Source organism: Dreissena polymorpha, chromosome 13 (assembly GCF_020536995.1).
Source record: "Dreissena polymorpha isolate Duluth1 chromosome 13, UMN_Dpol_1.0, whole genome shotgun sequence".
In the NCBI taxonomy this organism is placed as follows: domain Eukaryota; kingdom Metazoa; phylum Mollusca; class Bivalvia; order Myida; family Dreissenidae; genus Dreissena; species Dreissena polymorpha.
The window spans coordinates 27,973,746-27,988,585 of record NC_068367.1 but is presented as its reverse complement, the minus strand read 5'-3'; the positions used below and the strand labels follow the sequence as shown (position 1 = coordinate 27,988,585).

The 14,840-nt window shown below is 33.4% G+C and overlaps 1 protein-coding gene and 1 long non-coding RNA gene across 2 annotated transcripts; both read right to left on the bottom strand.

Annotated features, from left to right (window-relative positions):
• Nucleotides 1–582: 582 nt before the first annotated feature.
• Nucleotides 583–7,590, bottom strand: LOC127855505 (uncharacterized). The gene is made up of 2 exons (XR_008037574.1): nt 5,667–7,590; nt 583–5,546 (listed from the first exon to the last, which is right to left on the bottom strand). It is a non-coding gene; the product is annotated as an uncharacterized LOC127855505 (long non-coding RNA).
• Nucleotides 7,591–8,233: 643 nt separating this feature from the next.
• On the bottom strand, nt 8,234–12,794 carry LOC127854538 (uncharacterized). The gene is made up of 2 exons (XM_052389601.1): nt 12,668–12,794; nt 8,234–9,360 (listed from the first exon to the last, which is right to left on the bottom strand). Exons 1-2 carry the CDS (start codon nt 12,792–12,794, stop codon nt 9,161–9,163), a joined length of 327 nt encoding a protein of 108 aa, XP_052245561.1. The 3' UTR covers nt 8,234–9,160.
• Nucleotides 12,795–14,840: the final 2,046 nt, after the last annotated feature.

The window sequence follows — 14,840 nt, the reverse complement described above, 5'->3', positions numbered from 1 at the left end:
ACGGCATGGCGGACGATTGAAGGCCGGGTTCAAGCAATCCTATAGTCCACTTGTCTCCCATCACGAGTTAACTAAAACTCTGTATCGGAAATGTTATTGAAACACAAGAAATACGAGCCGCATCACATGATAAGATACCTTCGGACACTGCGACCTACATTGACCCAGACAACAGGGTCTGGCGGTGGCTAAAACAACATCTACTCTTTCACTTGACTTGCCAACCTAATCATTGACCCCACATGACACAAAATCGAACTTGGCTTACATATTGTCCAGACAAACATTCTGACCAAGTTTTATGACAATTGATGCAAGAATGTGACCACTAAAGTGTTAACAAGTTTTTTTTAATATAATATTAAACCTAGTGATCTACTTTTTCCCCAACCAAGCATGTCCCAAATTAAAACCGGACACATATTGAATTTTAAATACCAGAAACATAAATATCCATGTCTCTGTAAATACATTTATACCAAGTTTCATCTAGATTGATTCAAAAAGGTGGCTTCCGGAGTGTTAACAAGATTTTTCTAGGATTTGACCTGGTTTTCGACAAAAAGAAATAAAACACTTCAGTATATGTTAAATAGTTTTATTAAACGTTTTACAAACAGAAACACGAATACATAGTATGATACTTCCCACAACAGATTTCAGATTTTATTTAACCAAGGCATAAACTATGCATGTATAAAACATTTTAACAAGATGTGAACTAACAGAAATCATTGCAAAATGTTTAAATGAATAAACCTTTAAATTTCAATTTACTTAAAGAACATAGACTTGCCAGGACTAGAGATAATATTAATTCAAATTTTAAATAGTACAATATCAAACCATGCACTATTTTGAAGGAACAAGTTATTTAAATTGAGAAGCTAATTTAGACTAGAAATTTGTCCATAGGATTTTAACAAGTCACAGAAATGTTCAACACACATGTAACAGAACAACAGGTAGAAAGTATTTGCAGGATTTTATTTTTCAAGATATGTTATTTTACAGTTAGGCAATAGAAAAAAATATTTTAGATTCTCATCCACGCCCGCCCCTGTCCAAAACCACCTGCCCCCCCCAAAAAAACATTATTTGTAAAAAAATCAGAACATATACAGTTCCAGACACCACGGGTTTTAGACCATCCCTGATATGAAAAAAACATGGCTGATAATAATAAAGGTTTGGGGTAACGATGAATGCCTTTTTCTCAAAATTTTAAATAATTTTTACTACTGTTCTCCGGTTTTTCGTTAAAGAGACTCTCTCAGAGATCGAGATTTTAACTTTTTGTAAATAAATTGTCTTCTACCATAAACACGACAACATACATTTCTAAAGTAACACAGAACTAGATTATTGACAGCTTTCCAAACTTGCTCATATTTGTACAGAGAAGAAAATTAACATTTAAATCGCAGATATGTAAGACCGTTTAAACGGGTTTATTTTGTAAACAACGATCTTAACTTAGAATAAGAGGTGGTGTTTTTAGATACCATCGTCACGTGGGTCTTCGGAAACGTTTACTGAACATGTGCATGGTCGCATACATTATTTGCGTTAGACGAAAATGGGTCGAGCGATGACAAAAACAAATAGAGAAGACATTAATATTTATTGAATCTTGGTCAATTTGGTAAGGAAAATAAAAAATACTCGCATTTTCTACATCAAATGTTCAGAATTCCACCCAAACTAAGCGCACGATTATTTCCCTTTGCTACTATGTTGCTGTGTAGTGTTTATTTTTAGACGTCACGTGATAGCTTAGCGCGAAAAAGAATTCCTCAGTTTATTTATAAACCGGCTTTCCCAACGTTGAACAGACTGGCGCAAAGGCTCACTTCACACCAAGCAACAAAAACATGGGGTTTTAGTAACTTATAAGTAAGGAAAATGAAAGCGGTCTTTGGTATAGTGACGAGGAAGTTGAATATCAAATTTTTAACGTTTATTTACTCCCAAATTACACGTGTCTGAGAGAGTCCCTTTAATGAAAAATAACAAGAGGGCCCAAAGGGCCCTGGGTCGCTCACCTTAGGAAAAGGTCAAAGGTCACAATGGAGCCATTTACAGAGGACCACTAATGTTGTCCACCAAATACTGGTAGAGGACCTCTAGATGATGTTATACATGAAATTAATATGAAAGCTCTAGGACTTGTAGTTTCAGACAAGAAGATTTTTGAAAATTGCATTTAGAAAACCTATTTTTTTACCCCTTGACCTACTTATGCAACCAATCAGAACCATTTGAACAATTGTGGTAAGGGGACCGTTAATGTTGAGTTTGTTCAAATTCCCATTAACGGTTCAAGATAAGAAGTCATTTAAAGTTTTCCTTATATAATTCAATGTAAAATTGTGACCCCCGGTGCGGGGTCAATTTTAACCCTAGGGGCATAACTTAAACCAAATTTGGAAGAGGACTTCTAGAGGATGCTATATACCAAATATGAAAGCTCTGGGTCTTGTAGTTTCAGACAAGAAGATTTTTGAAAGTTGCATTTTAAAAACCTTTTTTTTTTGACAATGTGTACTTATGCAACCAATCAGAACCATTTGAACAATTTTGGTAGAGGACTACCCAGGGACCATTTCTGTTGAGTTTGGTCAAAATCCCATTAGCAGTTCAAGTCATTTAAAGTTTTCCTTATATAATTCAATGTAAAATTGTGACCCCCAGGGCGGAGTCAATTTTGACCCCAGAGGAACAATTTGAACAACTTTGGTAGCGGACCTCTAGATAATGCTACATACCAAATATGAAAGCTCAGTATAAAACAGATTCTAGATTGGACATATTTACTTATATAATTATACAGTAGAATCACAATTGTGTGTGATGTAAACACATACATCTAACATAATTAATTTCTAAAGTAATATGAACTCAAGAACAAGTACCGGTAGAACTGTATTAACAAGCAACAAAACTTACAACAGATTTTAGGATATTACAACAATTATATTATGTCAAAGTAGCACTAGGTCACACTTTCACAATGTAGTTAAAAGAATTATGACTATAGCACAATACTAAGATTTACATGTAATTAAAAATCCATGACATGATTTATAATGAATAAAATTATTCATAACAATTTTACAAAATAATACTAACTTGAAAAAGTACAGATGTATATTACGTATTCATTAACTTTTCCATTTTATAAGAGGATGAATTCTAAAATATTTATAAATATTTTTTTACGTGTAGATTTAAAGTGACTGAAACAGTACTGAAACTCATCACCTAAACAACTTCACAAAGTACATATTCTTTGGTTACGTTCTATGCCAAAATGGCGTAATAGTTCAATAGGAAACCAACTACTCATTGTATGAAATTTACAAAGCCGTCTATACATAGAAACAGATAAAATATCAATATAGTTTTCAAAGCACCAATTTTTCTATCTGATAAGAGTTATATTGTTCTTATTTACAATAATCTGGCAGCCATTTTGATAGTTTACAATTACAGTGGGGGAAAATGTTAATAGCTTCTGTTATTTTTTAACTAAATATAAAAAATATTGTTAACAGCTCTGAGAGGGTATATTAACAAGATGGCCCGATGGCCCTTAGACACTCACCTGAACAATTAGTGTACTAGTTCATGTCAAAATATCCAATAATGTTCTAGCGACAACTGCCATCTCTTGCATCATAAAGAAATGATTTAATCAATTTTGTCAAGGATAACCCAAGGATCACTTCTGTAAACTTATTTGGCAAATTTGGCGTAGTGGTTTAAAAGAATATGCCACTTAAAGATTTTTTTTATTTTTAGTAATGATAGTCATCTTGTGCAACAAAAGCAGAACAAATAAAGCAATTTTAGTATAGGGTCACCCAATGATCATTCTTGTAAAGTTTTATCAAAATTGGCATAGTTTAGGCGATGTCATTTGAAGCAGGTTGACACACCACGGACAACGGACGTAAGGTGATCCTAAAAGCTTCGTGCTCAGGTGAGCTCAAAATGGTATCATTTTAACTGTTATTCATTTTGCATTTTAGATATAAATATATTTTACAATATAATATTGTCTACAGAAAATTATAAGCATAAAAGTTACACTATATGATTTTTTTCCCATAATTTGACTGAAAAGAACATTGAACAATAAATGGTCTGTTTGTTTAACCTCATTTTTAGTTTTTAATTATGACATCTTAAGAATTTCAAGAGCTTTCCAATGAAATATGAACGATAGGTATATGACCAGAAATGATGAAATTAAAAGAAAATGAAATTTCTGTTTATATACATTTCATATAGAAATCTACTGATATTGCTGGACTATCAATATTGCCATCTCTGTGCATCTTGCATGTGCCCATGACATAAAATGGGAACTTTGTATACAGTAATACACGATTTGAAACTATGTAAGAACCAGAACAATGTATTATTGTTACATTACGGTAAAAATTCAATGTGCCTGATGATGTGCTGGGCACAAACCTTCTAAGAATCAATGGCAGATAAAATTCTTTGGGCATGACCAGCATTTGCCTGGATCAGCTTGGGTGCAAGATGTCTCATGGATTATGCTATTCAATGACACACAACACATCAGATAGTAATACATTGTAACACAATTTGGCTGCAATATTATCTGCATTTTTATCTTGTAATTGCAAACATAGATATATGAACCTTCTAACATTCATATGTATAATACTAATACTGACCAGACCATGTCCAAAATGGAATGAAGATACCAATCTTAAAGATCATTAATTAATAATAAAAAAGAGTAAAACAATGAATGTCCACAGTAGCACAGCTTTACTTTTTTTCTCAAAAATATGTAAAACTTGTAAAATGTGATAGAACTGTTGAACTAAATAAAATGTGAAAGTTGTAGAGGACTAATTGTAGTTACCTTGAACAAATTTTTTTTTTTTATGAAACAAGAGTCGTAATGCCCCAATGCTTGTCTTTTTTTGAAGGTCACCAAGAAGGTCACACTCAATGAAATATTCTCTATGAGATACACATACATGCCAAATATCAAGTTGCTATCTTCAATATTGCAAAAGTTATGGCCAATGTTAAAGTTTGTGCAAACAAACCAACAGACAGGGCAAAAACAATATGTCCCCCAGCATAGACTGGGGACATAAAAAACAGGCAACCAAGAAAAAAGGCATACCAACAAAATTATTAATGGGGATATTTCTAAAATTATGCAATCTAAAGTTATGATTCTTGTGGGCTGCACTTCTATACACCACAACCTACGTTTATTCCAAGTTTGATGTTAATTGGCCTTATAGTTATGAAGTTATGACTCAGAAAAGAAAATTTAAAATGTGGTATAATTCTGAAATAAAGCAAGCTAGAGTTATGGTTCTCGTGCACTGCACTTCTTCTCAATGAAATCAATCCATATATGAATTTTCATGTGAAAAGCTCTTATACTTTAAGAGTTATACTCAGAGATCTGGAAGCCGCCCACCCATGGGTGATCACATAATATGTCCGTTTTTTCAAACGGGCGTTAACAAAACTTAGTCAGATACCTGTCAAACAGGCTACAACAGTAGATAGCAGACCATTTATTTGGTCAAGGGACATCTACTGACCGACTACAATATCAAAAATAAAATAACCTGAGGTATATACAAAACTTAGTCAGATACCTGTCAAACAGGCTACAACAGTAGATAGCGGACCATTTATTTGGTCAAGGGACATCTACTGACCGACTACAATATCAAAAATAAAACAAAATATAACAAAATAAAGCCGTGCAGGAACATATAATTTTACTACATCCATTTAAGGAATATACACAAATTTAAAGTGTCCACTGTGACCTTGACCTATAAACTGGGGACAAACATTCATCTTATTCGTGCTCAAAGTAGTAAAAAATGGATATACAGGTTTAATAGAAAAGGACAAAGAACTTAAGTCAGATACCTGTTCAACAGGCTACAAAAGTAGATAGCGGACCATTTATTTGGTCAAGGGACATCTACGGACTGACTACATTATCAGAAATAAAATTAAATAATTTTTGCTATATTTTTCTTTCAAAGGCTGTTTCACATAAAAAATTGGGCATTTTTGTAAGTAAAGCAGTGCGACAAAATAAATAAAAATCCCTCTATTTCCAATAAACATTGTTTCAAAATACAATACCAAGTTTTAAAACACAAATCCATACATGCCCTGGGGTACTTAATAATTAATTAACTAGTAACTCAACAACTAAATGCAGTTGTTGCCCCAGACATTACAGTCAAACAACTTACATACATTAATAGTCACACAACTTATGGACATGACAGTCACTTAAATAATTAACATTTAAGTCACACAACTTACGGACATTACCGTTACTTAGAATAGATTATTAACATTAAAGTCACACAATTTATGGACATGACAGTCACTTAGGTTATGAACAATTAAGTCACACAACTTACGGACATTACAGTCACACAACTTATGGACATTACAGTCACACAACTTATGGACATTACCGTTACTTAGAATAGATTATTAACATTAAAGTCACACAATTTATGACATTACAGTCACTTAGGTTATGGATGTTAAAGTCACACAAGTTATGGACATGCCAGTTACTTAGTTTAATAAAATTACAGTCACACAATTTATGGACATGACAGTCACTTAGGTTATGAACAAATAAGTCACACAACTTATGGACATTACAGTCACACAACTTACGGACATTACTGTTACTTAGAATAGATTATTAACATTAAAATCACACAACAATTTATGGACATGACAGTCACTTAGGTTATGAACAATTAAGTCACACAACTTACGGACATTACAGTCAGACAACTTATGGACATTACTGTTACTTAGAATAGATTATTAACATTAAAGTCACACAATTTATGGACATGACAGTCACTTAGGTTATGAACAATTAAGTCACACAACTTACGGACATTACCGTTACTTAGAATATGTCACTTAGGTTATGGACATCAAAGTTACACCAGTTATGGACATAAAAATTGCTCACATTTAGAAATTTGTTAATTTTAAAGTCACATACATTATAAACAATAAATGCCAACAGGCTGTGGATATTATGGTATAATGTTATAAAAGACGCCTTGATAATAGGGATAAAAGATACACTAGTGATGGAGTTCAGATACACAAATCATGCCTATTATAGTATTAATGACACAGAAAGTTCTGTAATTAAATTTGAAGTATTTGAGTTTGTAGAAGAACTTGACCTTTGACCTAGATGGGTGACATTGAAGTTACCAATTCACTATTTCAAACGTTCAGCTGTATGAGATACATTACATATGAGATATTAAGTATGTGAAAGAAGTTCTAACGAAGTTATAGTGTATATTTAATGAGCGCTTTTAACCGTATATTTGACCTTTGACCTTTCATCACTCAAAATGTGCAGCTCCATGAGATACACATGCATGCCAAATATCAAGTTGATATCTTCAATATTGCAAAAGTTATGGCAAACAAGCCAACAAACAAACAAACCAACAGACAGGGCAAAACATGTCCCCCAGTATAAATTCAAATAATTTGAAAAAAAAAAAAAAAAAAAATGAATAAAAAAAAACTGTCTTCTTTTATATCATTTTGTTTACATTTTGAGCATTTTTTTATCAGTAATATAAATGTGTCAACTCTTAATCTATTTCAATCAATCCTCCCTGGTTAAGTGGAACAGTGCTTGACTGCAGAACCATAGGTTCAGCTATAAGAAAGAATCAAACGATTTGTCACTTTAAATGAATATTATACAATAAATTATATTTTTTAAAGAAAAAAAGCTGCCTGCTTTTATATCATGTTTGTTTACATATTGAGCATTTTTTTTATCAGTAATATAAATGTGTTAACTCTTAATCTATTTCAATCAATCCTCTATGGCTAAGTGGAACAGTGCTTGACTGCAGAACCATAGGTTCAGCTATAAGAAAGAATCAAACGATTTGTCACTTTAAATGAATATTATACAATAAATTATATTTAAGCAATTGAAAAATTTGGTAAATAACATCAAAAACTTAACTTATTCGGTTGTTGTCAACAACACTAACCCATTTTTCTCTATATATAAAGTTTAAATTATCTTGAATTTTTTGGTATGAAAAAATTCGTTAAAGGATTATTGTTTTTAAGCATTATTGCGTGTTTTGTATGTTATCATAAATAGTGTAATTTCTGATAGGTCTACCTTTCACAATAAGTTTATAATTTCCAATATGTCTCAATATCAAATGACAATACATAAACAGTAAAATTAAGTGCACACTAAAATGTTATAGAAATTAAAAGCATAAAAAAAAATGTGTAACAAATCTGGATATAAGCTAGTCCATATGGCTGTTTTTCTTAAGCCTTCTATGCTTCAAGTGGCTTGTATTTCAAATTTGAAACTAAAAATGTTTCACTGACACGGATGGGCATAAAAACACAGTAAATGTTGATACCCTATGAATGGAAACAATGGATAACAGACATTTTTCGTTTGTCTTTGTTCAAGTTGCTGATCTTCTTAATAATGAGATGTGCTTTTCTCATCCAAAGAATGCCGTTGTTCTTCCTGCTTTTTGCCATGGCCAACTGTACTTCTTTGTTTCTAGGTGTTATGCCAGAATCCAAATAAGTCTTAAAATACTCCTTTATTTCAGCAACTTCGTCTACACTCCATTTTTGTCTTGTGTTGGTTTTGACCAAAATATATTATTTGAATAATTCATAGGTGCCATCTACTGGTCACAGCCAACTACACTATGTTTCTTTAACTTAGGCCCAACTCTTTCACAGTGTTTGAACATACAAGGTCACTTTGACCTTTGACCTAGTCACCTAAAAACAATAGAGGTCAACAAAAAAACAAACCTTCCTATTAAGTTTCACAAAGCTTGGCCCAACGGTTCTCCAGTTATTGATTGGAAAAGCAATTTCCTCCAAAGGTCACTGCGAAAACTAAACAGTGAAAGTCATTTATAATTTCAAAAACACATGTCTTTGCAAAGTCCAATTCACTCATCAATTTCGGCATTCTGACACAAGAAATGTTCATGATCATACAACTGTAAACCAATGGCTTTATTTTTTTTTAAATTACCCTTATCTAGCAGTGGTTGAATTCAGTTCATATTTTTTTGTATTTTCCTAATTTGATGTTGTTTATTTTTGTCCGAATAACAGCTTCTGATCTGTCTTGCAACACAGGATAACACTTCTGTGCTTTCCTGATCTCCATTGTTGAAACGTTTTTCTGCATTTTTATCTGAATGTCAAAGGCTTCCCGTAGAGCACTCTCCTCCTCTTTCGACCATCGTTTTTTTGATCCTGAAATATTAAAAGAAAATGCAAATTCTTATATCTACTTAAGGCGTCTAACTATATTTGAAGGCTATAAAATGCATTTTTTTGTTTTTAAATTATATTAAAAGACAACTTTGTTATCTGCATATTGATACCATTTTTATGCAGATATGATAAGTAGATATTGTATAAAGCGCCGTTTGTTTCAACGCATCGCACGTTTCTACTTTTGTTTTCGCCGCGCTGCCATATTGGGAATCGCAGTCACTCAGTAAGAGGGGCGCCTACGGGGTAATCAGCGCATTGATACAGTTGTGCGATTTATTGCCCTTATTAAACAGATTAACGGCTATGAGAAAGAATACTGTTTGTGATTAAGCCTCTGTCATTCATTCATTTAACTGCAGTTATGGGAAACAAACGAAACAAACAGGCAATTACGAAATTTGATGAGACAGTGAAAGATAATTTGAAAGAAATATGCCGTGGATCTTGGTTTACGGGACCCGTGTATGATGATACGGGGAGTATCTGCATAATATATAAGTTATTTCTAAATTACCAACCAATTTAGAGCATCAAACAACATGTTCCACAATTTGCTTCACCCATCGGAGAAACCGTTTAACATGTGAAAATTAATGTCTTTTGACATGAAGCGTGACTATGTCATTTAAAGATCGCAATTATCATCGGTTACTTTGACAGTGGCCAACATAAGAAAGGTGCATTTAGGTACATGTTGTATTGTTTGAGAAAGGTGTTGAGAATAATTATATTGCGTTAATTATGTAACCGTAACAACCCATTGAAAACCATCAACACATTAAAAACAATATTAACCACGCTTGGAATAATGTTCAAATGCACTGCACTAAAATGCATATTATTCTTTTGTATGGAAAGGGGGTATGTAATAGGGCATATTAAAATTCCTTTTCAATTCAATTGGCGAGGATATTTACAATATCAATGTTGAGTAACGAGATAGTATTATATTATACTATACGGTAAAATTCTACTTTAATAATATATATTATTTTTAAAAGAAATTTCAGTATATTGAAAAAAAATATTATTAAAAGAATGATTATGAACTTGCCTTTATTCAAAGTATCTTATATGTTATTTAGATCATTTATTTCATGTATTATTTAAAATACGACTTGAAAATAATTTAATAACAGAACATATATTTTATATTCACTTATTTTAAGACATTTCGTGTATCTTAATTATCACAAATGTTTAAAAGAACATTAATTAATGTAATTTCATGAAACTAAAAATCAAAGTCATGAAGGGCCGGAATAGCAGCTCTAAGAGCTGTATGTTATTGTGAAAGGATTTACAAACATGTTTACCGAGTGAGAAATGAGGAATGTTTCTAGATGTGTGACCATGTTATTTTCACAATGCTGAAGGAGACTGTCATAGGCGTTGGTGAGCATGTTACCCTTGTAGGTTTGGAAGAGGTGTAGGTTGGATATTTAATGTGACAGTGTTATACACAATGGCGACAATAACACAGGCATTGTATACAACACATTTATGACAAGAATCATTTTGTTTAGTAAAAATAATGAGCTGTTATTGCTGCATGTGACAAGCCTAATTACAACATTTGTTGATTATTTTGTTGGACGGAGTCTATGAATTGGTTTATGTGATGATTGTCGAAAGATCTGCAACTTGATTAGCCGATAGATATGGATTATTGCCCTGATAACTTGTCTGATAGGGTTTTAGATCTTTGTGGGCGTGATTTTAGAGAACTGATTTTCCAATCGTTTGGAGTTTTTGAATTGGGATAGTTTTGTTATTTGTTATCTGATTTTCAGGCGGTTTTCGACACATCAAAATCTATCCCCCGGGGAGGGAACCGTGTCACAGAATTTTTATTGTCCAATTAAAAGAAAGTTGTGTTATTTGAAGTAATAGAGGGTAATAAAAATAGCAAAAAAAATGGTTATTTCTCAATATCTTTGAAACGCATTCGGATATCAAAATTTTGCAACACGGTTCCCTCCATATTGATATTATTTACAATACAAAGTTTGTTTTGAATGAAATTGAAACACAATTGTAAATTTTATCGCAAATCAAAAACTTTGGAATGTGAACAATTTTCTTTTCATAATTATGACACGCAAATGCAAACATTAAAAATATAAACCTTAATGACATTTTAAAACAGTACTTTATCGATGTATATGCTTTAAACATAATTAAAATATTCAGAAGTGTGAAAAATCTATAATAGGCTTCAAATATAGTTAGACTCCTTAAGTTTAACACTGCAAAATAGAGGGCCCAGATGGAATATTTCCTTCTATACATATAAAGGTGGACCACATAAATATATACATATAAAGGGTGTGGCCAATATGACCCCAGTGGCATAATATGAGCAGACTTCAAACCTCTAGTTTAAAATAGAGGCCAAACTCTGTACAGGTTACTTCATATTACACCGTTATGAACTTTTCAGCTCTAATACATGATGTAATATGCATCAAAAAGTCATTATTGACCAAGGCGATAGCCGAGAAGTCTTTAAACTAATATTAATAATAAACTAAGTGAATCCTAGTGTTTCCCAATACAACCCTATGAAAACTTAGCAACACTGGAGTAGTGCCAATTATGACCCCAGGCCATAATTTGAACAATATTGGTAGAGAACCATAATACCATGCTACATACATAATATCAATGCTCTAACTCTTGTGATTTCTGACAGGATTTTTAATTTTTTTACATGATGTCACAATTCAACAGCCTCCTGTTCAAGTAAACTGGTATCAGGATTGTGTCAAACCATCTCTCCAGTTCACTGACATAAGGATGTTGTAAAAAGTGGTAAATGCCATCACAATTCCACAGCAACCTCTTCAAGTACACTGATATGAGAGTGCTATTTACTATCACAACTGTCAAACAAAGGCCATAGTTCAATAACTATTCCAACTAGAGTAATCAAACTTGATTATGGGCAGTAGATGTGATAGTGGAGCAGACACATGTGAAGTTTCAAGCTAATACATTTGACGTTTTTGTGATATTCATGATAAAGTGTTTGCATGCTAAACATTAACCAAGGTGTCATGCCTGGGCGAGTACAATAGCTCAGACTATTCTTCTGATAATCAGGTTTATTAGAATGACCTAGCTGAGGCTAATACCTACAGCCTTCACATCAGAGGAAACTGTATTTTAACTCAACCAACCTGGGCTGATTTAGTTTTCATTAAAGAGAAACTTCAGTTTTTAGTCAGTCAGGACACAACACTTTTTAACAGCTACAAAAGTATTCATATAAAATAAATACCTGTACATGCATGAGGCTTCTGTACAGCTTCTGTTTCAACTTCAGGAACATCCTCATAGCTGTTGTCTGGTTCAGACAATTCTTCAAATGACCCTGCTTTGTAAGGTTCAGGTTCAGGTTCAGGCATTCTGCAAGAAAGGATGTGTTGCTCTGCTGAGAGTGTGTGTGGCAACTTTTAGCATTATTTCCGTCATATCATGGCGGTCAGTTAACCTACTCACCATTCCTGGGCATACTTAGGGCTCTGGCCTAAGTTGGTAACTAAGCACAAACCTACACCAGACTGACCACTACCCTACATAAATCAGAAGTAGTGGAAGAATAACAAGAGCCAGATGGAAACAACTGCACTCTTGACTATTCGAAAAGTCAGAAATGAAGCAAAGTAAACATATTATGCTCATTTTAAATGCGACATTATTTCAACTGGGGAGTGAGTCAGGAATTCGATCTAAACCTTTCCCACCAACAAGAGGGCCATGATGGCCCTGAATCGCTCACCTGCGTATCAGTTGCCTCTGTAGAGGGTCCATAAATTTTGCAGCACCATATCAGAAATAAATGCAAACAGAACCTAGCGCAACTGTTTAATAAGTGTAGTGTAGTCTATTTTAGCAACAGAGAACTTGACCTAACACAGACAACAAGGTAGCAATCCAAAGTTGTGTCTTAATATTAGCTACCCACACACCAAGTTTGGTGTCAATGGTCACAGCTTACTCAAGTTATTAATGGAAACTGAATTTCATTTTTAGCAACCTGAGTGACCTTGATCACAGACACCTAGGTAGGAATCCCAAACTGCCTCTTGATATAAGGCTACCTATATACGAAGTTTGGCGTCAATAGGCCAAGCAAACTCAAGTTATTAGGTGGAAATTGAATTTCATTTTTAGCAACAGTGACCTTAATCACAGACATCTTGGTACAATCCCAGCTGCCTCTTGATATAAGTTACCCATACTTTAAGTTTGGAGTCAAAAGGGCCAAAGCAAATTCAATTTATTGAGCTGCAACTGAATTTCTGTTTTAACAACAGTGACCTTGACCTTGATACTATGGTCATGATTTGAACAACTACTGTAGACATCAGTGCCAGGATGCTTCAGGACAAATTGGTTAAAATCTATCTAGTGTTTAAGAGGAAATGTTGTTTAAAAGCAAATTGTTGAGGGACGATGGATGCCGGACGAAGAGCGGTCACAATAGCTCACCATGAGCCTAAGGCTCAGGTGAGCTAAAAAAAATTACTGCATGTATAGAGTAAGGGGTAAACTGACAGTTAAGGTTTAAAAAATACTTGTTGTTTAACAAAATCTTAAAACTTTTGCACAGTTGAGCTTAAGTTTTAACCAGCACAGATACTGTGAATATCCTTATTCCTATATTAGCTAACAACTTACCATCAAGGCTGACCGACGAAAGGTCGCGACCATTAAACCCCTGTAGTTTACCATCTTCTAAAGCTAGAAGAGCCCTTGCAAACTTTTGTTCGTTCAAGCACTGACGTCTGCATTCTGTACACGTCAGTATGTATGGCAACAGAGTGTCCCATGTGATCAGCAATTAACTTCAGCTCATCATCTCTCATATCCATTATCTGTAAAATATGATAACCTATCAATTAAGAGTGCCATGGCCATGCCATAATCTATGGCATGTGATCTTAGACTGGTCAGACATCAGATAGTTACAGAGTTTGTTCCCTACCCAATATGGGATATATGGTTAAACTGTTTCTGTGGAATAATTCTATGGAGCTTGCTGGCTTTATCAAGTCTTTTAGGCTTGGTCATGCTGATCATCAAATATTAACATGTAATACTTAAAAACAGGAATTATGCTGTAGAAAAATAGGGGTTGGTATTTCAGCAATTTATTTTAAGATGGCCCCTTGTTCACAAGAAATTGCAAAATCTGGATCAGGATAAAGATTTTTTTACTGTGAATTTCTTCCAAACCAATGTTTTAAAACAGGAATGACTCCAAATGAGTGAAAGAATTATAAAGAGAAATGCAATGATGCAAAGTGGTTTTATTTTATTGATGTCTTGAGACAGAAAATGTTGATTATTGATTTGAACTGAATTTAATAAATTTAGAATCAGGTAACATTTCAGGATCATTGAAAAATTGGATAATGCAAGACAGTGAACATTGGACATTCGCTTCC